The following is a 19428-nucleotide window of genomic DNA, read 5'->3' as shown; positions in this document are numbered from 1 at the left end:
GACTGAGTCTTGGATAGGAAAGGTGTGTTTTATTCCTGCATTCAGTGTTTTCCTCACACTGTGCACGGGAACAAGAGAAGCGGGGACCTGAAACTGACTTTATTTTCACAAACGTTAACTGAATATATATTTTTGGAATTAACCTACTGGGTGTAGAAGTTGCTCTAGGAATTGACGGAGAAATGCTGTGGAAGCCCACACCAGGGAAAGAGGGGGGGGCGGGGCACCCTTAGACTCCTCCTCTTCCTGCGGCGCATGCGGATGACGTTGATCTGCGCGCCAGAATTCGAGGCGCTGACGGACTGCGAGAAGTGCTACCACGTGCGTAAGGCTGCCGCGCGCGTTTGCAAACTCGGATACCCGTACAAACTGCACCCCGTAGCCACCCACGCCAAGCTTGATTTAGGCGGCTGCAGGATCCCCACCAGGCAGAGCTGCGCCTAGCGGAGGCCTGCGTTCCTGCCTTAGTGCAGGCGTCCATTTGTGTTTGTTGGTTCCAGGCATGGGATTCCCCCACGTAAATTCATCCCCTCTCTAACAATTCATTCAACCACCGAAATAATCTGTTGGCGTCCAGTTTTATGTCAGGTACCATGCTGGTCTTTGGGGAGACAGCCCTGATGTAGACAATCCTGTGTCTGTGCTCTTGGAACGTCTATTTCACTGGGAACGATAGGCGAAAGTCAACTGGTTTAATAATCAAAATGATTTCGGGATGTGATTATTCCTGTGAAGGAACTATGGTATGGAGAGCAGCTGAGGCGTCTAACTTTAGAAGGGGTCAAGAAGGGGTCATAAGGGAAATTCCCTGACGGTTCAGTGATTAAAACTGAGCGCTCTCACTGCCGAGGACCTTAGTTTAATCCCAGGTCGGGGAACTAGGATCCCACAAACCTCGGCAAAAAAATAAATAAATAAAAATAAAAAATTTAAAAGATCGTTAGCATGGGATAGGGGCTTAAAAAGGCAAAATCAAGATCTAGCAGGAGCACCCATAGCTGAAATGAGATCTGTCCTGGAATTTGTCAGTCTACAAGTTTTTGAGATTTTTTTGGTTGATAAACCGAAAGGCTTCCCTGCTGGCTCCAACGGCAAAGAATCTGCCTGCAGTGCAGGAAACCAGGGTTTGATCCCTGGGTCAGGACGATCCCCGGAGGAGGGCATTGCTACCCACTTCAGTATTCTTGCTTCGAGAATCCCATAGACAGAGGAGCATGGTGGACTATGGTCCATAGGGTTGCAAAGAGTTGGACTCAACCTGGCATTCACACACCTGGGCTTTTGGCTTGAGCAATAGATTGGAGAAGGGTGGTGTTAACTGAGATGGGAAATGGGAACTGAAGTTCTGGAGAACTGATAAATCAAAATTTTTATTTTGACGAAAGCAGGCGTTCCTGTGTTTATGAGACTTCTCTGTGGCAACGTCAACTAAGCATTTGCATGTGCTAGTTTGGAGTTTCAGGGAGAGTCAGAGTTGAATAAGTGAAGTGAAAGTCGCTCAGTTGTGTTCGAGTCTTTATAAGGTTATGAAATCTGTTGGCATATATCAACTCAAATTATGTGAAATTGTAATTTTTAGTCAAAAATGATTGAATGATGGCAGTTTCATTGGTTCAGTCTAAGAGATGATATTTAAAGCCACAGGTCTGAATGAAGTCACTTAAGAAGAGCATTTAGAAAGACGAAAACAAAGGGCAGAGCCTCGGGCACCCACTGTTCAGAGGTGGATTAGAAGAGTAGGAGCTTCCCTGGTGGCTCAGCTGTAAAGAATCCACCTGCCAGTGCAGGAGATGTGGGTTCAATTGCTGGGCTGGGAAGAACCCCTGGAGAAGGAAATGGCGACCCACTCTAGGATTGTTGCCTGGGAAATCCATGGACAGAGGAGCCTTGTGGGCTACAGTCCATGATGTCATAAAGAGTCGGACATGACTGAGCGACTAAACAACAACAAGAAGAGTAGGAGCCAGCACAGGTGACTGAGATGGAGCAACCAGAGGTAGAGGAATACCAGGAGAGTGGTGTCAGGAAGCCAAGAGAGGAGAGTGTTTTAAGAAGTAGGGAATGAGTAAGTCATATGCTGCTGAGGGGTAGAATAAGGTAAGAAGTTAAGTAACCTCTAGATTGGCAACATTGCAATCTTCATTCAGTGACCTTGACAGAATAGTCAGATTCAGCCTTGAGTAAGGTAGATTTGAGATACCTGTGAGTTGTCCAAGTGAAGAAGTGAGGCAGTGAGCGTCCCACTTCTTTGGGAAGAGGCTTTGTACACCTGGGAGTGCTGTGTGTGTGTGTGTGTGTGAGAGAGAGATCAGAGCTGAATGAATGGTGTGAATCAGAAGCTCTCCGCTCACATAGGAGGGAGGTGTCCCTGAGCACTGGAGCAGCAAGGAGGGCTTCAGAGTTGGTGAGACCTGTACTGACCTTGACAAATGGGAAAGCTTTGGATAGGACAGAATTAGACATAGACATTCTAGGATGGGGCAAAGGAATGGCAGGGAGGCCAGGCAGCATTTAGTGAGTAAAGTCAAGGTCCTTTTGAGAAGCAATGGAATCAGAAGTTGAAAAGTAGTTGGGGATAGACTTGGAGGGTCTTTGACTGTCAGGCTTTGCATTTACCTTGAACAGGGACATAATATTTTGAAACATTGAAGTAGAGGAACTGTCGTTTGACTTTACTGACCAGCCTAGTCCAGCTCATCCTTTAGGTTTACACTTAGATGCCACTTTCCTTAGGAAGTGTTTCCCACTCCCACCATGCTAGGTTTATCCCTTCTCCAGGGGATCTTCCCAACCCAGGGATTGAACCAGGTCTCCTGTATTGCAGGCTGATTCTTTACCAGCAGAGCCACCAGGGAAGCCCTTCCGTTAGGAAGTCTTTCCCACTCCCACCGTGCTAGGTTGGTACCCCAAGTCCCCTGGCCTTGACTGTACTGGACTGGAAATGTCTGGATGCATTTATCCCTGAATGCCCCCACTACTTTCCCCCACCTCATCCCTAATGCCTCCAAAGCCTCAGCTGAACTGAACTTGAAACCAGTTCAACAGATAGGCTCTAGTTCATGTTTTTTTTTAGGAACCTAACTCATCTTTCCAGCAAGGGACACCTGCAGAGATGTCCTCCGTCCTTCACTTCTATGTCCGCCCCTCTGGCCACGAGAGGGCAGCCTCTGAATACATTCAAAGGAAGCTGCAAAGGGAACTGCCAGAGCTGCAGGGTATCAAGACCGAGCAGTGCTACAATGTGAACTGGACAGGTTGGGCCAGTTACTGGATTCTTGGGCAAAGTACCAGTCGCCAGCGGCAGTGTCCCAACGTCTCCTTGCCCTGTCTCCCTGCAGCTGAGTCCTTCCCGAGCAACAAGGAGATGAAGAAGCTGACATGGCTGTTTGGCTGCCCCTTGTTACTAGACGATGTTGCTAAGGAGTCCTGGCTCAATCCTGGCCCCACAGACCTGCTGCTGGAGGTTGGACCCAGGCAAGTGTTTCAGCCTCAAGCAACTTGTTCCATGGTCCAGAGCCCTTCCAAACACTCTGCCACCCCTGTCACTCTCATGCCTCTTCCTCTTCTTGTGATCCTTGGGAGATTTGTTTTCCCTTCATCCCACTCCCCACTTAGAAGACTGAGCCAACTCCCAGGCTTGTTCTGGAAATATAACAAGTTGCATTCCTAGACATTGAAATTGAAACATTTTGATTCTGCAGGAACAGTTATGATTTGATTTGAATGACCTTTGAAAGCACGTTTCTCAGTGCCCAAACCTAAGGCTGGAGGCCAGTGTTATGGGCGGGGGTGGGGATGGGGAGTGGAGGTTTGGAGACTGGCTAGACAGTGGGCAGGATCCACCTCAGCTGGGGCTCAGGTCCTAACCATCTGGTCCTAACCAATCCACAGGCTGAACTTTTCCACCCCGACATCCAGCAACATCGTGTCAGTGTGCCAGGCTGCAGGGCTGGGGGCCGTGGACCGCGTGGAGCCAACCCGGCGCTACCTACTCTCGGTGAGACAGTAGGCAACCAGGTGGGGATCCAGAGGAGGAAGTGGGTGGAGATTGGGTCCTACAATCCAAGGAAATGATGATGATGAGAAGCAGGGGACGTAGTTTCTGATTTGAGGCCTGCCCTATTTGCAGCTTGTTCACTGCTTGAGGCTGCCTGGTCAAGAAGTAAATAGGACAGAAATCCAGCCTGTGCTACTGTTTCTAATGTGTGCCTGTTGACAGGCACTCATGCCTGGAAGGGGCATCTTTTTCTAATCGGAGCAAAGGTGCTGGAGAGGCTAGCATTGGGCTGGTCTTGTGTGGCTTGGAGGACCGAGGGTGGACCATTTTGTCCGTTCTTCAACCCTGTACCCCTTGCCCTTGGTGTGTGTCTCCACCCCTAGTTTGCCCACCCACCTTCAGCTGACCTGGAGGCCATTGCCCTGGCTACCCTGCATGACCGGATGACGGAGCAGTGCTTCCCCCAGCCCATCCAGAGCTTCTCTTCAGGGTGTATCCCAGCACCCCTGAGCGGCCCAATTGACATACTGGCTGAGGGCCGGTCTGCCCTGGAGAAAGCCAACCAGGAGCTAGGTGAGCAGGGGTCCCTGAAGGAAGGCCCAGGCCAGCAGAGTAAGGGTACAGTGTCCCACAACCAGCTTCTCTGGGGTTGTCTCCTAGGTCTGGCCCTAGACTCCTGGGACCTGGATTTCTACACCAAGCGCTTCCAGGAGCTACAGCGCAACCCCAGCATTGTGGAAGTCTTCGACTTGGCTCAGTCCAATAGGTGGGGAGGGATGGGGGGACATTTTGGTGTCTGAGTCTGTGGAGGTTGGAAGAGACGATCATAGGGACCCTCCATGGCTCTCTCTTGGCCTAAGAAAGTGAAAGTGTTAGTTACTCAGTCATGTCCGACTCTTGGTGACCCTATGGGCCATAGCCCGCAGGCTCCTCTGTCCATGAGATTTCCCTGACAAGAATACTGGAGTGGGTTGCCATGCCCTCCTCCAGGGGATCTTCCTGACCCAGGGACTGAACCTGCATCTCTTATGTCTCCTGAATTGACAGGTGGGTTTTTTACCACTATCGTGACTTCTTGGCTTAGGGGCCTCCCTGAGTCTGAGTGCCTGAGTTCCCCATCCATCCAATAGTCTGCATCACATCTTGGTTTTATCTTCACTCTGGATCTGGATAGTCCACAATGACAGACCATTGAAAGCTTATGACTTTCTGAAATGTGCTTTGACCTGTATTCTGCCTTTTATGCTGGTCAGGAGAAAAGGTGGCAAGGCCTGAGACATGACCCATGTTTCCGCCCTGCTCTCCCCTCCCCACATCATCCCAGCAGCGAGCACAGCCGACACTGGTTCTTCAAGGGTCGACTCCACGTGGATGGACAGGAGCTCCCACACTCGCTGTTTGAGTCCATCATGAGCACCCAGGCATGCTCCAACCCCAACAATGTCCTCAAGTTCTGTGACAACAGCAGGTGGGTGGTGCCCTTGGCTGGGCACAGGGGACAGGGTGCCCCAGGCTCCACTGGGGTAAGTGCAGATCCCAGCAAGGAAGCCAGGCCCAGAACAATGTGTCCACAGCGCCATCCAGGGGAAGGAAGTCCGATTCTTGCGGCCCAAGGACCCCACACGGCCAAGCTCCTTCCAGCAACGTCAGGGGCTGAGACATGTTGTCTTCACGGCAGAGACACATAACTTCCCCACAGGTGAGCTGAGTCCCCAAGAGGGAAGGTGAGATCAGAGTGTAGGGAGGGGCAAAGGTCCCAGCCCCCCTCACCCTGGGGACCAGCAGGTTGGCTGCATGTCCTTATTTTCAGTGGCGTGGTCAGTGGCAGACCTTGCTCTTCAATAGCCATACCTCTCCCTCTCTCTTCACAGGAGTAGCCCCCTTCAGTGGTGCAACCACTGGCACAGGGGGCCGGATCCGAGATGTCCAGTGCACAGGCCGAGGGGCCCACGTGGTGGCTGGCACTGCTGGCTACTGCTTTGGAAACCTGCACATCCCAGGTCCCATCTCTTTGCTCTCTACACAGATGCCTCCTCCTGGCAGGCACTGGACACTTTTATCTCCTAAGTTAAGCGGTCATCATGGGCACCTTTTCTTGGGAGAAAGGGCTCTAGAGTAGCTGGCCTTTCCCCAGCCGTGGTCATGAGGACAGTAGGCCAAGAGAGACCTACATCTGGCTTTGCAGAACTACAATTTTCTTAAACAAAAACAACCTAATACAGAGTTGGACTTTTGACCATCAACTGCCCCCAAAATCCAGTTTCTTAGAAAGTGTTAAGAACTCTGATCCCAAGAATCAGACTCTTCCTAAAGGGTCCTGGCTCCTCTGACTTCCATCTTTACCGTCCATTCATCTTCCTCTTTCCTACCCAGGTTACAGTATGCCCTGGGAGGATCCAAGCTTCCAGTATCCAGGAAACTTTGCCCGACCCCTGGAGATTGCCATTGAGGCCAGTAACGGGGCTTCTGATTACGGCAACAAGTTTGGGGAGCCAGTGCTTGCTGGTGAGCCTGGAGGGTGTAGATATTAGTCCCAGAGGCAGGGTGGGGTGTGTGACCCAGTAAGCGCTGAGGCGCCTGGTTGACTAGATCCTGTGCCCTCTCCCTTTGACGTCCACGTTCCAGGCTTTGCCCGCTCCTTGGGCCTTCAGCTCCCGGACGGCCAACGGCGTGAGTGGATCAAGCCCATCATGTTTAGTGGAGGCATTGGGTCCATGGAAGCTGAGCATGTGAGCAAGGAGCCCCCAGAGCCAGGTAAGAGCCCCCCACCTCTCTCCAGGTCCCACCAGCTGTCTCCCCAGCACATGGCTCCTGTAGGGGTGGAATCTCAGCGGTTGGTTTTGTATCTCCTGGCTCTTCTCCTCTGGACAGGCTTTTAAGGCAGGGGAGGGCTTTATGCCAGTTGGGCAGACTCAGTCTGTGAGGCCTCTGTCCTTTCCCCAGTTGACTTCTCCTTGGCAGGGGCCCACCCTGCTGTGTCAAGGCAGCCAGTGTTTTACCCAGCACCTTCGTTTTTATCTGCAAGTTCAGTTCAGTTGGTCAACATTTACTGAGGGCCCATTGGGTGCTGAGCACCGTGCTAGGACCTGTGGTGGAATCAAGATAAAGGCCGGGTGCCATTTATTGAATGGGTGACCAGTCACATGGCTCAGAATTTAAAAAGCAAAGAAAGATTTTACAGTGAAAACTCGGCTCTCCCTGACCTCCCGTCACCCAGTTTCCCTCCCTAGAGATAAGCAATGTTAATTGTTTATTCTTGTACCCTGCCAGAAGCACTTCCTGCATACATAAACAGACCCATGTGTATATTTGCCTCCTATGTTAAAACAACTAGCATGTGTACACACTTTTTTTTGACTGTGCCACACGGCTTATGGGATTTTAGTTTTCCAATGAGGGATTGAACCCAGGGCCCCAGAAGTGAGAGCATAGAGTCTTAACCATTGGACTGTCAGGGAATTCCCCACCTATTTTTTTAATAACCATTTTATTCAGATATAATTCATGTACCATAAAGTGTGCCCTTTTAAAGTGTATAAATTAGTGTTTTTAGTATATTCACAAAGTTGTGCCTTAATCACTACCAGTTCTGGAACATTTTCATCACCCCCAGAAAGAAACCCTGTACTCACAAGCAGTCACTCCCCATGCTCTTTCTTTTGGCCTCTGGAAACCTGTAATCTATTTTCTATCTCTAAAGATTTCCCTGTTATAAATGTGTTTGGCCTCTTTCACTTAACATGACGTCTTTATTCGTATTATAGTATGTATCAGTACTTCTTTCCTTTTTATGGCTGAATAATATTAATATTCTGTTATGTACCTATAACATTTTGTTTATCCATTTATCAGTTGGTAGACAAGTGGGTTGTTTCTGCTTTTTGGCTAATTATGATTAATTCTGCTATAAATAATTGTGTACAAGTTTTATTTTGTATTTATGTTGTTATTTCTCAAGTATGTAACTAGGAGTAGACTTGCTAGGTCTCATGATAACTGTACTCAGTCTTTTAAAAAAACCTATCACAATGTTTTCCAAAGCAGATGCACCATTTTACATTCCCCTCAGCAGTGTGTGAGGGTTCCAGTTTCTCTAGATTCTCATCAACACTTATTATTATCTCTCTCTTTGATTATAGCCATCAGAATGCATATGAAGTACAATAGTATCTCACGGTGGTTTGGGTTTGCATTTCCCTAAGGACTCATGATGTTAAGCATCTTTCCATGTCTGTTGACTATTCCTGTGTCTTTGTTGGAGAAATATCTGTTGAGACCCTTTGCTCACTTTTAAATTGGATTATTTGCCTTTTTTTTTATGGAGTTCTGAGTTCTTTGTATATTCTAGATACTGGCCATTTATCAGGTAGATACATGATTTGCAAGTATTCTCTTCCATTTTGTGGGTTGTCTTTTTACTTTTTTCATGGTGTCCCCTGAATCACAAATGTTTTTAATTTTGTAAATATAGTTTGTTTATTTTTGTTTTGTGGATTTGGCTTACAGTGCCATGACTAAGAAACCATTGCCTGAGTCAAGGTCACCTGGATTGACTTCTGTATTCTCTTGTAATACTTACTAGCTTTTATCTCTTACATTTAGGTCTCTGAAGCATTTTGAAGTTTGTATATGGTATGAAGTAGGGATCCAATTTCCTTATTTGACATGTGATTATCCAGTTGTTCTAACAACCCTTTTTGAAAAAAACCTTTTAGCTCTGTGGTAAGTTTAAAAGCAGAAAATATGAGTCCTTCAGTTTAGTTCTTTTTCAAGATTGTCTTGGCTTTGTTCTAGGTCCCTCAGATTTCTGTATAAATTTTAGGGTCATCTGGTCCATTTCTTTGAAAAAGGTGGCTGATTGTGTTGACTTGAAGATCACTTTGGGGAGTATTGCCATCATAACAATATTAAGTCTTCCAATCTATAAACATCAGATCTTTTTCAATTTATTTAGGCATACTAAGGTATTTCATAATTTTCAGTGTATAAGTCTTACATTTCTATTAAGTTTATTCCTAAGTATTTTATTCTTATTGATGGGGTGTATATACATCTGTACCTTGCTTTTTTCCAGCTTAGCAGTATGCTTGGAAATCATTTCATACTGATGAAATCACTTTACTTCATTATATTCATATGTAATTTTCTTTGCAGTGGCTTAGTTTTTCACTGTATGGCTTATACCATAATTTATTTAACCTGTTCTCTGTTATTAGCATGTAGATTATTTCTTATCTTTAGTAACACAAATAATGGTATTGTTTAAGTTTGTTCATTGGCAATTTTGCACCTGTGAATAATTGGAGGGTAAATTCCTTGGAGTGTATTTAACTCAATGAATGTTAACAGATACCTCTAATGTTGCCTTCCCTTTATCCTCACACTGCTTCCTACTTGTACTTACTGTCATTCCCTGAGTGCTCTGATTCAGCCCTCCTTCCTCACAGGCATGGATGTCGTGAAGGTGGGGGGTCCTGTCTACAGGATTGGAGTTGGGGGCGGAGCTGCTTCGTCTGTGCAGGTTAAGTGGGAATAGCCCAGATGCCAACTCCATGATCTCTCAGGGCCCCATGCATGGGTGGGGTGTGAGCTCCCAGCCCCTCTGAACTGAGCTATGCCATCTGTCCCCCCAGGTGCAGGGAGACAATGCCAGCGACCTGGATTTTGGGGCTGTGCAGCGGGGAGACCCGGAGATGGAACAGAAGATGAACCGTGTGATCCGGGCTTGTGTGGAGGCCCCTGGGGGAAACCCCATCTGCAGCCTTCATGACCAGGGTGCTGGTGGCAATGGTGAGAAAGGGGGTTGGGACAAGGGACCGGGCCTACCTGGTCTCTGCTTGGTTCAGTTTAGGGAGAGGCTCAGCAATCGGTTTAGGCTGAGGATCTGCAATCAACCTGCCAGCTCAGGGTCCCATTCTCCACCCACTACACATTCTAAACAGGCCCAGGGTTGAGGGTGGCAGCCTGCTGCCGTGGGATAGTTGGTGGAGAGGGTGCAGCAGCGGTTCAAACAGGGATGCACGGAATTAAGGGCTCCTTGGGAGGCTGGGAACGGCCTTTTGTTTGCCCGGTGCTGACCGTGGCCTTGTGAGCACCTCTCCCGGGAACGCCCCCACCAGGTAATGTCCTGAAGGAGCTAAGTGACCCAGCTGGAGCCGTCATTCACACCAGCCGCTTCCAGGTAGGTCGTCCTCCATGAAATCTGCCCGCCTCCCTGCCCCTGCCAGTCCCAGCAGCCCCACCCGTCTGCCCCTCACTCCCAGCAAGATCATACGACTTGGGAGCACCCGCTGACCCTTCCTTTTCGTCCTCCCTCATGGATGTGCAGCTGGGGGACCCAACCCTGAATGCCCTGGAAATCTGGGGGGCTGAGTACCAGGAGTCAAATGCGCTTCTGCTGAGGCCCCCTGACCGGGACTTCCTGAGTCGTGTCAGCGCCCGGGAACGCTGCCCAGTCTGCTTTGTGGGCACCATCACTGGAGACAGGAGAGTGAGTTGCCCCGGGGAGTCCGTAGTAGGCGCTGTAGGTGGACTTGAGCTGCCTAGGTCCAGGAAAGAGATGAGCACAGGGGAGCCGTGGGGAATAGCATGTAGGCTGAGGGGGCAGGGGGCTCAATTAGAGAAGCCAGATGGGGTGGAAAAAGCACTTCTGTCCTGCTTTCTAGAAGAATTCACTCCCTGCTGGTGGTCATAGCCTCACCCCCTCTGGGTGGTGTCCCTTTGGTCTACAGATAGTGCTGGTGGATGATCGGGAGTGGCCTACGGGCACAGGTGGTCAGGAGGATGCGCCCCCCACTCCTCCCCCAACCCCTGTGGACCTGGACCTGGACTGGGTGCTGGGCAAGATGCCCCGGAAGGTACGTGAGGGCAGGAGGCGTCTCCCTTCCCTGGCCCGTCTCCACCCTCTGCCCCACACGTACTTTGTCACCTGTATGCCCAGCGCTCCGCCCCAGTGCTCACACCCCTGTTGCCATCTGTGTTGCAGGAGTTCTTCCTCCAGCGGAGTCTCCCCTTGCTGCAGCCTCTGACTCTGCCCCCAGGGCTGAGCGTGCGCCAGGCCCTGGCGCGGGTCCTCAGGCTGCCTGCCGTGGCCAGCAAGCGCTACCTCACCAACAAGGTCCTCTCTGCACCCTGCTCCACCCCCTTAGCCCTCTGCACCCCTCCCTCTGCTCGCCCACCCCAGGAACGGCTGTGGGGGTCCACCAGGGAGGGAGAAGGGTCAGGACAGAGGCCTGGTCCCCTGCTGCCCACCCCCCGAGTCTTGCATGTTCAGGGTGAGCCAGGCCGCCCCCTTGTCCCTGGGCCTCTGGCCAGCTCCCCCTGGTTTCGCAGGTGGACCGTTCTGTGGGCGGCCTGGTGGCCCAGCAGCAGTGTGTGGGACCCCTGCAGACCCCTCTGGCAGATGTGGCGGTTGTGGCACTGAGTCACCAGGAGCTTGTAGGGGCCGCCACAGCCCTGGGAGAGCAGCCAGTTAAGAGCCTGCTGGACCCCAGGGTTGCCGCCCGGCTGGCTGTGGCCGAAGCCCTCACTAACCTGGTGTTTGCTCTGGTCACCAACCTCCAGGTGAGTCCCCTGCAGCTTCTGGCCTGGAACTCCAGGCCTGTGGGACACAACCACATTCACCATCCACTTACTTGCTGGCCTCCAGCCTCCCTACACCACGCTTTCCCTCTAATGCAAGTCTGCACTTTCCAGGATGTGAAATGCAGCGGGAACTGGATGTGGGCGGCCAAGCTCCCAGGGGAGGGTGCAGCTCTGGCTGATGCCTGTGAGGCTATGGTGGCAGTGATGGCGGCCCTGGGTGTAGCGGTGGACGGTGGCAAGGACTCCCTCAGCATGGCTGCCCGGGTTGGCTCTGAAACCGTGCGGGCTCCTGGTGAGGTCTGGGTGCCAGGGGGCAAGGGGCAGGCCTGTGGGCCTGGACTCCACCTCACATGCTTACGCCTTGCTCTGCAGGGTCACTGGTCATCTCAGCCTATGCTGTCTGCTCAGACATTACAGCCACTGTGACTCCAGACCTCAAGCGTCCTGGAGGGAGAGGTATGGTTTCTTCCCCATCCTTCATGCGTGTGTATTCACAGCCCAGTCCTTTGTTTGGGGTCTGCTTAGTGAGTGCTCAGGTCGTCTCATCACTGGGGCTGTGGTGCCTTCCGGGGCTGAAGATTGGGGTGTCTTACCACATCCTGAGAGCCTCAGTGACCCTGCATGGCAGAACGGGTTCTCCTGAGCCAATGGTCTCCCCTCCACCATCCCTGTCCTCCCAGGCCACCTGCTCTACGTGCCTCTGAGTCCTGGGCAGCACCGGCTGGGGGGCACGGCTCTGGCTCAGTGCTTCTCCCAGCTTGGCGAGCAGCCTCCTGACCTGGATGTTCCCGAGAACTTGGTGCGAGCCTTCAACATCACCCAGGGGCTGCTGAAAGGTGAGTGGGGTCCTGGGGGAGATGGTCCTTGTGGCTGACATGGGAAAACAGGCAGTCATCAGCTGAGCCTGTGAGAGTGGGGCAAGAGGGATCTGATCCCTTTCTCTCTGGTTCTCTGATGTAAGCCCACATTCTCACACTTGCCCTCTCCTGACTGTCCAGAAATGGGGGTGGGGCCGCCAGGTTTGGCTCTCAACACGGCTAAGCATTTTTCTCCTTCCTCCAGACCGCCTTCTCTGCTCAGGTCATGATGTCAGTGATGGAGGTCTCATCACTTGCCTGCTAGAGATGGCCTTTGCTGGGAATTGTGGGATAGAGGTGGACATCCCTGCTCCTGGAGTCGATGGTGAGGTCTAGATTCGAGCCAGGCTGCCTGTCCCCATCCTACGGACCCTGTGTCCCTCATTTAAAGATTGGAGTGTCCCCAACTCCTACTCTCCTGAGTCTCCTGTTGTCTTTTCTGATTACTGGGCCAGGTGACATTTCTGTTCCTAACTGCACCCCTCTGAGAGAGCCTCACCCTACCCCCATCCCTGCCTTTGTTCATACGTACCCCCCGACTCCACCTCTGAGTCCCTGCCAGTACCCCCAAGTCACCTTGACGCCTCTGTTGTCTCCCAGCGCTGCCTGTACTGTTCACCGAGGAGCCAGGCCTGGTGCTGGAGGTACAGGAGCCAGACCTGGCCCAAGTGCTTCTACGTTACCGGAATGCTGGCCTTCACTGCCTAGAGCTGGGCCTCACAGGTGACACGGGGCCCCACGCCATGGTGAGGAAGTGAAGAGTGCCAGGCCTGCACAGGGTGGGTTGTCATTCGCCTCTGCCAGCCTTGGAGGCACCCAAGTTGGACGTCCTGAAAGATTTGCCCCCACTACCCAGGTCCGGGTGTCGGTGAACAGGACGGTGATTCTGGAGGAACCTGTTGGGCAGCTACGAGCCCTCTGGGAGGAGACCAGTTTCCAGTTGGACCGGCTACAGGCAAAACCACACTGTGTGGCCCAGGAAGAGCAAGGGCTGAGGGAGCGGACAGGGCCCACCTACTGCCTGCCGCCTACCTTTCCTAGAGCATCCATACCTTGCCAGCCTGGTGAGGGAGTATGTGTAGAGGCTTGGCTTCCCTGGCACTGTGGGCCTTGGGGAGGAGCCTAGAGCCTGGACATGGGGTCCTGCCCTGGACAAGGTGTCTAGGGGGCTGGGGTACAGAGGTAGCCCTCTGACCCAAGGACACTCCTGCTCCTCCCCTAGGTGGTCCTGCCCCCCGAGTTGCCATCATTCGGGAAGAGGGCAGTAATGGAGACCGGGAGATGGCAGATGCCTTCCACTTGGCTGGATTCGAGGTGAGAGGGCTGCCTGGTGGGGCCAGGGCTGGACTCAGGCCATGGGCCTTCTGATGCTGCCTCTCCCCCTCCTGCTAGGTGTGGGATGTGACCATGCAGGACCTGTGCTCTGGAGCCATCGGGCTGGACACGTTCCGCGGCGTGGCATTTGTGGGCGGCTTCAGCTACGCGGACGTCCTGGGCTCTGCCAAAGGTGGGCATGGGGCCTCTGCTCACCCCCTCCCCACACCTTCCTGAGAGCTGCCTTAGCTCCCTCTTCCCTGCCTGAGAACTGGCCTCTCACCTCCACGAGGCTGGCCAGGAGCCAGCAAAGACCTGCAGGTTGCTTAATGAGGCCAGGGGGCTGGTTGCCACTCTGTCAGATGCGGCAGCTGCCGCTCAGCATGGCCAAGTCTTTATGTCTTTCATGAGAAGCCCAAAAATCCCAGTTAAATGTTAGGCAACTAAATAAAAAATTTTGAAAATGCTCTGCTGGCTAAGCAGAAAGCTCATCCTGGGCCATCTTTGGCCCAGGAGTTGGCAACACCTGTTCCAAGCAGGTAAACCTTCTTCCCTGATGTTTGCCCAGAGCTCCTCAGAGTGGGGGAGATCCTGGGCGAGTGTTAACAGGGCACGCTACCACGGAAAGATGACAGTCCCCCCTCACTCCGGGTCTCACCCCAGCTTCCTGTTCCCTCCTAGGCTGGGCAGCTGCTGTGACCTTTAACCCGCAGGCTGGGGCTGAGATGAAGCGCTTCCGGCAGCGGCCAGACACCTTCAGCCTGGGCGTGTGTAACGGCTGTCAGCTGCTGGCCCTGCTGGGCTGGGTGGGAGGCAGTTCCAGTGAGGAGGCGGTGGAGATGTGCCAGGAGTCCTGGCCGGCCCGGCCTGGCCTCCTGCTGCGCCACAACCTGTCTGGGCGCTTTGAGTCGCGCTGGGCCAGCGTGCGCGTGGGGCCCGGGCCAGCCCTGATGCTGCGAGGGATGGAGGGCGCAGTGCTGCCCGTGTGGAGCGCTCACGGGGAAGGTCAGGCTCCGGGGAGGCCTGAGGGCCAGGGTAGGGGGAGGGCATGAGGGAGCTTGCTCTCACATCCCTTGTCCCCTCTTCATCACAGGTTACATGGCATTTTCTTCTCCGGAACTCCAAGACCAAATGGAGGCCAAGGGCTTGGCTCCACTGCACTGGGCAGATGATGACGGGAACCCCACGGAACAGTACCCCCTGAATCCCAATGGCTCCCCGGGGGGTGTTGCTGGTGTCTGCTCCCCTGATGGCCGCCACTTGGCCCTCATGCCTCACCCAGAGCGGTCTGTGAGGCCTTGGCAGTGGGCCTGGCGACCTCCTCCGTTTGACACTCTAACCACCTCCCCCTGGCTCCAGCTCTTCATCAATGCCCGGAACTGGACCCGGGAAGGCAGCTGCTAAGCAGGCCGGGAGGCCCCGTGGTTCGTACCCAGGGTATCTTTAGAAGTACCTTATCAGTTCAGTTCAGTTCAGTTGCTCAGTCATGTCCGACTCTTTGCAACCCCATGAACCGCAGCACTCCAGGCCTCCCTGTCCATCACCAACTCCCGGAGTTCACCCAAACTCATGTCCATTGAGTCAGTGATGCCATCTAACCATCTCATCCTCTGTTGTCCCCTTCTCCTCCTGCCCTCAGTCTTTCCCAACATCAGGGCCTTTTCAGATGAGTCAGCTCTTCACATCAGGTGGCCAAAGTATTGGAGCTTCAATTCAACATCAGTCCTTCGAATGAACACCCAGGACTAATTTCCTTTAGGATGGACTGGTTGGATCTCCTTGCAGTCCAAGGGACTCCCAAGAGTCTTCTCCAACACCACAGTTCAAAAGCATCAATTCTTCAGTGCTCAGCTTTCTTTATAGTCCAACTCTCACATCCATACATGACTACTGGAAAAACCATAGCTTTGACTAGACGGACCTTTGTTGATAAAGTAATGTCTGCTTTTTCATATGCTATCTAGGTTGGTCATAGCTTTCCTTCCAAGGAGTAAGCGTCTTTTAATTTCATGGCTGCCATCAACACCTGCAGTGATTTTGGAGCCCCCCAAAATAAAGTCTGACACTGTTTCCCCATCTGTTTGCCATGAAGTGATGGGACCGGTTGCCATGATCTTAGTTTTCTGAATGTTGAGCTTTAAGCCAACTTTTTAACTCTCTTCTTTCACTTTCATCAAGAGGCTCTTTAGTTCTTCTTCACTTTCTGCCATAAGGGTGGTGTCATCTGCATATCTGAGGTTATTGATATTTTTCCCAGCAATCTTGATTCCAGCTTGTGCTTCCTCCAGTCCAGCATTTCTCATGATGTACTCTGCATGTACGTTCAATAAGCAGGGTGACAATACACAGCCTTGACATACTCCTTTTCCTATTTGGAACCAGTCTGTTGTTCCATGTCCAGTTCTAACTGTTGCTTCCTCACCTGCATACAGGTTTCTCTAAGAGGCAGGTCAGGTGGTCTGGTATTCCCATCTCTTTCAGAATTTTCCACAGTTTATTGTGATCCACACAGTCAAAGGCTTTGGCATAGTCAATAAAGCAGAAGTAGATGTTTTTCTGGAACTCTCTTGCTTTTTTGATGATCCAGCAGATGTTGGCAATTTGATCTCTGGTTCCTCTGCCTTTCTAAAAATAGCTTGAACATCTGGAAGTTCATGGTTCACGTATTGCTGAAGCCTGACTTGGAGAATTTTGAGCATTACTCTAAGTGTGTGAGATGAGTGCAATTGTGTGGTAGTCTGAGCATTCTTTGGCATTGCCTTTCTTAAGGATTGGAATGAAAACTGACCTTTTCCAGTCCTCTGGCCACTGCTGACTTTTCCAAATTTGCTGACATATTGAGTGCAGCACTTCCACAGCATCAGGTGCCTCATATTCCCAAATGTGTCTTGAACAGACAAGGACGAAAATGCCAAAAAAAGACCTCAGCTAATTTTATTAATCTGCCTCCCTTTGTCTTACGATGTTGGATCTGTTCTTGGTGGGCCCAGGAAGCAGCATGTGCTTCAGAGAAAGAGCCTATCTGGGAAGTTAGGATGCATGCAGTCTGGGGGTTTCCATTGCCCCACTTCACTACACCACGTCACTCGTGTCACTTTTTTGGGTTTGGAGGGGATATCCTGTGTCCCATCCCCCTATCATCAGGGTTTAAGGGGATGGGGGTGGACAAAAGCATACAAGTCAGGACCTAAGCATTCTCATCTGAAAGACAGCTGAAGCTTTCTTTTTAAATGGATTCTTTTTAAATGCAGCACTGTGCTAAGTGGTAACAGACTTTAGCAGCTTCTCTGACAGTGTTTCCTGCTGTGTCAGGGGTTGCCCTGGTGCAGCCTCTGAATTCAGTATTCCTGATTTTTGCTTCTCCTAATTTAGCAGCTCCTTTCCTGACAGAAATGGTCAGCACTCTTATCCCCCCACACTGAGCCTTTAATATTCATTCCTTCATTCATTCCATTCAAGTTCAATGATTCGCAACAGTAACACACACTGTCAGTGCTGCCAGGGACCTTATAGTCCAACAGGATCTGTATGTGGTGTGTATATATACACAACAGACTATTATAGCTGCAAGAAAGAAGGAAATCCTGCCATTTGCAACAACATGGATGGACCTCAAAGGCATGAAACTAAGTGAATAAGAGAAAGACAAGTACTGTATGATCTCACAGATGTAGAATCTAAAAGAAGTTAAAAAAAAAAAAATGAAAAAAAAAAAAGAAGTTGAACTCATAGAAACAGACTAGAATGGAGGGTGGGGGGGAAAGGGAATGTTGGTCAAAGAGTACAAACTTCTAGATTATTTGATGGATAACCTCTGGGGATCTAATGTATAGTATGGTGATTACAGTTAATAACTGTTATGTACCCGAAAGTTGCTGTTAAGAGTAAATCTTAAAAATAGTAATTATGTGATGTAGGTATCCGTGGGCATGCTAAGTCACCTCAGTCATTTCTGACTCTTTGTGACTCTGTGGACTGTAACCCACCAGGCTCCTCTGTCCATGGGATCCTCCAGGCAAGAATACTGGTGTGGGTTGCCATGCCATCTTCAAGGGTATCTTCTTGACCCAGGGATCGAACCTCCATCTCTTGTCTCCAGCATTGGCAGGCGAATTCTTTATCATTATTGCCACCTGGAAAGCCCAGGTGTGAGGTATGGTGGTAATCATTTGCTTGTGTGTCAAGTCAACACATTGTACACCTTAAACTCACATAATGTAATGTCAATTATATCTCAATAAAACAAAAAAATACCTGTATATGGCACCTACCATGAACCAAGCATATGCTAGGCATTTATATGTATCTAAATTATTTTTCATAAGAGTTCAGCAAGGTGCTTGATAGCCCCCTCCCCCCTTTTTAAAACAAAGGAAGAATTAAGGTTAAATAAATTGCAACATCTGCTTCCTACTGTCCTAAAGTCACATTTCCGGGAGGCAGCATTGTCAGGGCTTCTTGCTGACAGCCGTCCTTGCTTCCTTTGTCCAGAGAAGTGTATGTAGAAGTTTCTCATGACTGCTGTGACTGTCCTTGTTACACAGCTCCCTAAGTAGCTCACCATCTTGGAAGTTTCACCAAGGGAATTCTTTGGTGGTCCATGAGATCAGGAACTCCCTTTCTGCCCTCCACTATATCCTAACACCTAGCACAATGCCTTTCACTTACATGGTGCTCAATAAATACATATTGAACAAATGAATAAATAAGAATGTTAAAATTAGTCAAGGTTGATATTTTTTCCCTTAATAGAAGAGTGAACTTAATGAATTGAGCTTATGGGTAGTTTTGTTTTGCAAGCCTTCAATCATTTCCCCTTTTTACTTCCTTTCTTCAAAGTCGCAAGCTCGGCTGATTCATGTCAATGTATGACAAAACCCACTGCAATGTTGTGAAATGGTTGGCCTCCAACTAATAAAAATGAATGAAAAAAAAAAAAGTCGCAACCTCTTGTCATTGTGTCAAATGAAGGACAATAGATGCATGTGTTGAGGCAGATGCGGGGGTGGGGTGGGGTGGGGTGGAGAGATGGGGAGAAACCAGTAAGTCTTGTCTCTCTTAATTTAACATCTGCCTAGCAGGCAACAGCCCCCTTCAGTTTCACAGAAAAAGCACTAAACTGAGTGTGCCTCTGATATGTGTTGAATGAGGGTTCCAAGGGGTGCAGGCAAAAAGAGGGGGTTGTGTGTGCTGAGGTCCAGATAGGACCTTCCCAGAGAGGGGCGCCAGGCAGTTGTGAGTCTGTGAGAGGAGGACATCTTCAGCAGTTGAGCCTTCAGAGGCCCCAGGACCCCATAAGATGTATTTATTTCTCCAGCATGTGCTACATTCAGAACGCTGGCGCAGAAATCAAAGAAATCTTCAGCCTGTCGTTAGACACTTGGGGGCAGCAGATAGCCAGACGGTAGAGTCTGGGGCACTGCTGTGGTGGGGCCTGGGTTAGAGACCTATCTCAGGCTGCAGGAAAGACCTTCCAGTGTGAGCAGCCCACTAGGAGTACCAGCCACTGTGGGCCGTTTTCCCCCAGAAGGGGTGGCTTTGTACAACTTTGTCTGCCTGGTCAGGCTGGAGGACAGTCGGTGGCTACATGGACAAAGGGTGTGAAAGAGTCCTGCCCCACCTGTCACTCAGGTAAGAAAATTGTCAAGGGCCTCCTCCCTGGGCAGGCGTGCACAC

General features: G+C 50.8%; 1 protein-coding gene across 3 annotated transcripts; it reads left to right on the top strand.

Moving 5' to 3' along the window:
* The first annotated feature begins 287 nt into the window (after positions 1-287).
* PFAS (phosphoribosylformylglycinamidine synthase) lies at positions 288-18655 on the top strand. 3 transcript variants are annotated; one of them, XM_065910496.1, is made up of 28 exons: positions 288-321; positions 3074-3254; positions 3339-3474; positions 3892-3997; positions 4381-4570; positions 4658-4763; positions 5325-5465; positions 5572-5696; positions 5869-5997; positions 6371-6502; positions 6623-6751; positions 9445-9518; positions 9631-9787; positions 10117-10178; positions 10326-10487; positions 10729-10854; positions 10983-11114; positions 11330-11560; positions 11693-11873; positions 11954-12037; positions 12262-12417; positions 12644-12763; positions 13039-13184; positions 13295-13502; positions 13661-13752; positions 13831-13945; positions 14434-14757; positions 14846-18655. In XM_065910496.1, the coding sequence occupies exons 2-28, from the start codon at positions 3113-3115 to the stop codon at positions 15154-15156; spliced, it is 4017 nt and encodes a 1338-aa protein (XP_065766568.1). In that variant the 5' UTR covers positions 288-321; positions 3074-3112; the 3' UTR covers positions 15157-18655. The 3 variants fall into 3 exon arrangements, 2 of the variants coding, with proteins under 2 accessions (XP_065766568.1, XP_065766569.1); XM_065910497.1 differs by lacking the exon at positions 288-321 and adding an exon at positions 2857-2897; XR_010659712.1 differs by lacking the exon at positions 14846-18655 and having other exon boundaries at positions 13295-13510; positions 14434-14453.
* The last annotated feature ends 773 nt before the right edge of the window (positions 18656-19428 follow it).

This window comes from Muntiacus reevesi, chromosome 18 (assembly GCF_963930625.1).
Source record: "Muntiacus reevesi chromosome 18, mMunRee1.1, whole genome shotgun sequence".
In the NCBI taxonomy this organism is placed as follows: Eukaryota; Metazoa; Chordata; class Mammalia; order Artiodactyla; family Cervidae; genus Muntiacus; species Muntiacus reevesi.
This window is presented reverse-complemented; position numbering and strand designations above follow the sequence as displayed.

What these genes read in the sequence shown, in the direction of transcription:
- PFAS (XM_065910496.1), top strand. Translation starts at nt 3,113, where the DNA reads ATGTCCTCCGTCCTTCACTTCTATGTCCGCCCCTCTGGCCACGAGAGG. An exon ending in AGCGCTACCTCACCAACAAG is followed by an intron (nt 11,115 to 11,329) that starts GTCCTCTCTGCA and finishes CTGGTTTCGCAG; the next exon opens with GTGGACCGTTCTGTGGGCGG. An exon ending in ATCCATACCTTGCCAGCCTG is followed by an intron (nt 13,503 to 13,660) that starts GTGAGGGAGTAT and finishes CTCCTCCCCTAG; the next exon opens with GTGGTCCTGCCCCCCGAGTT.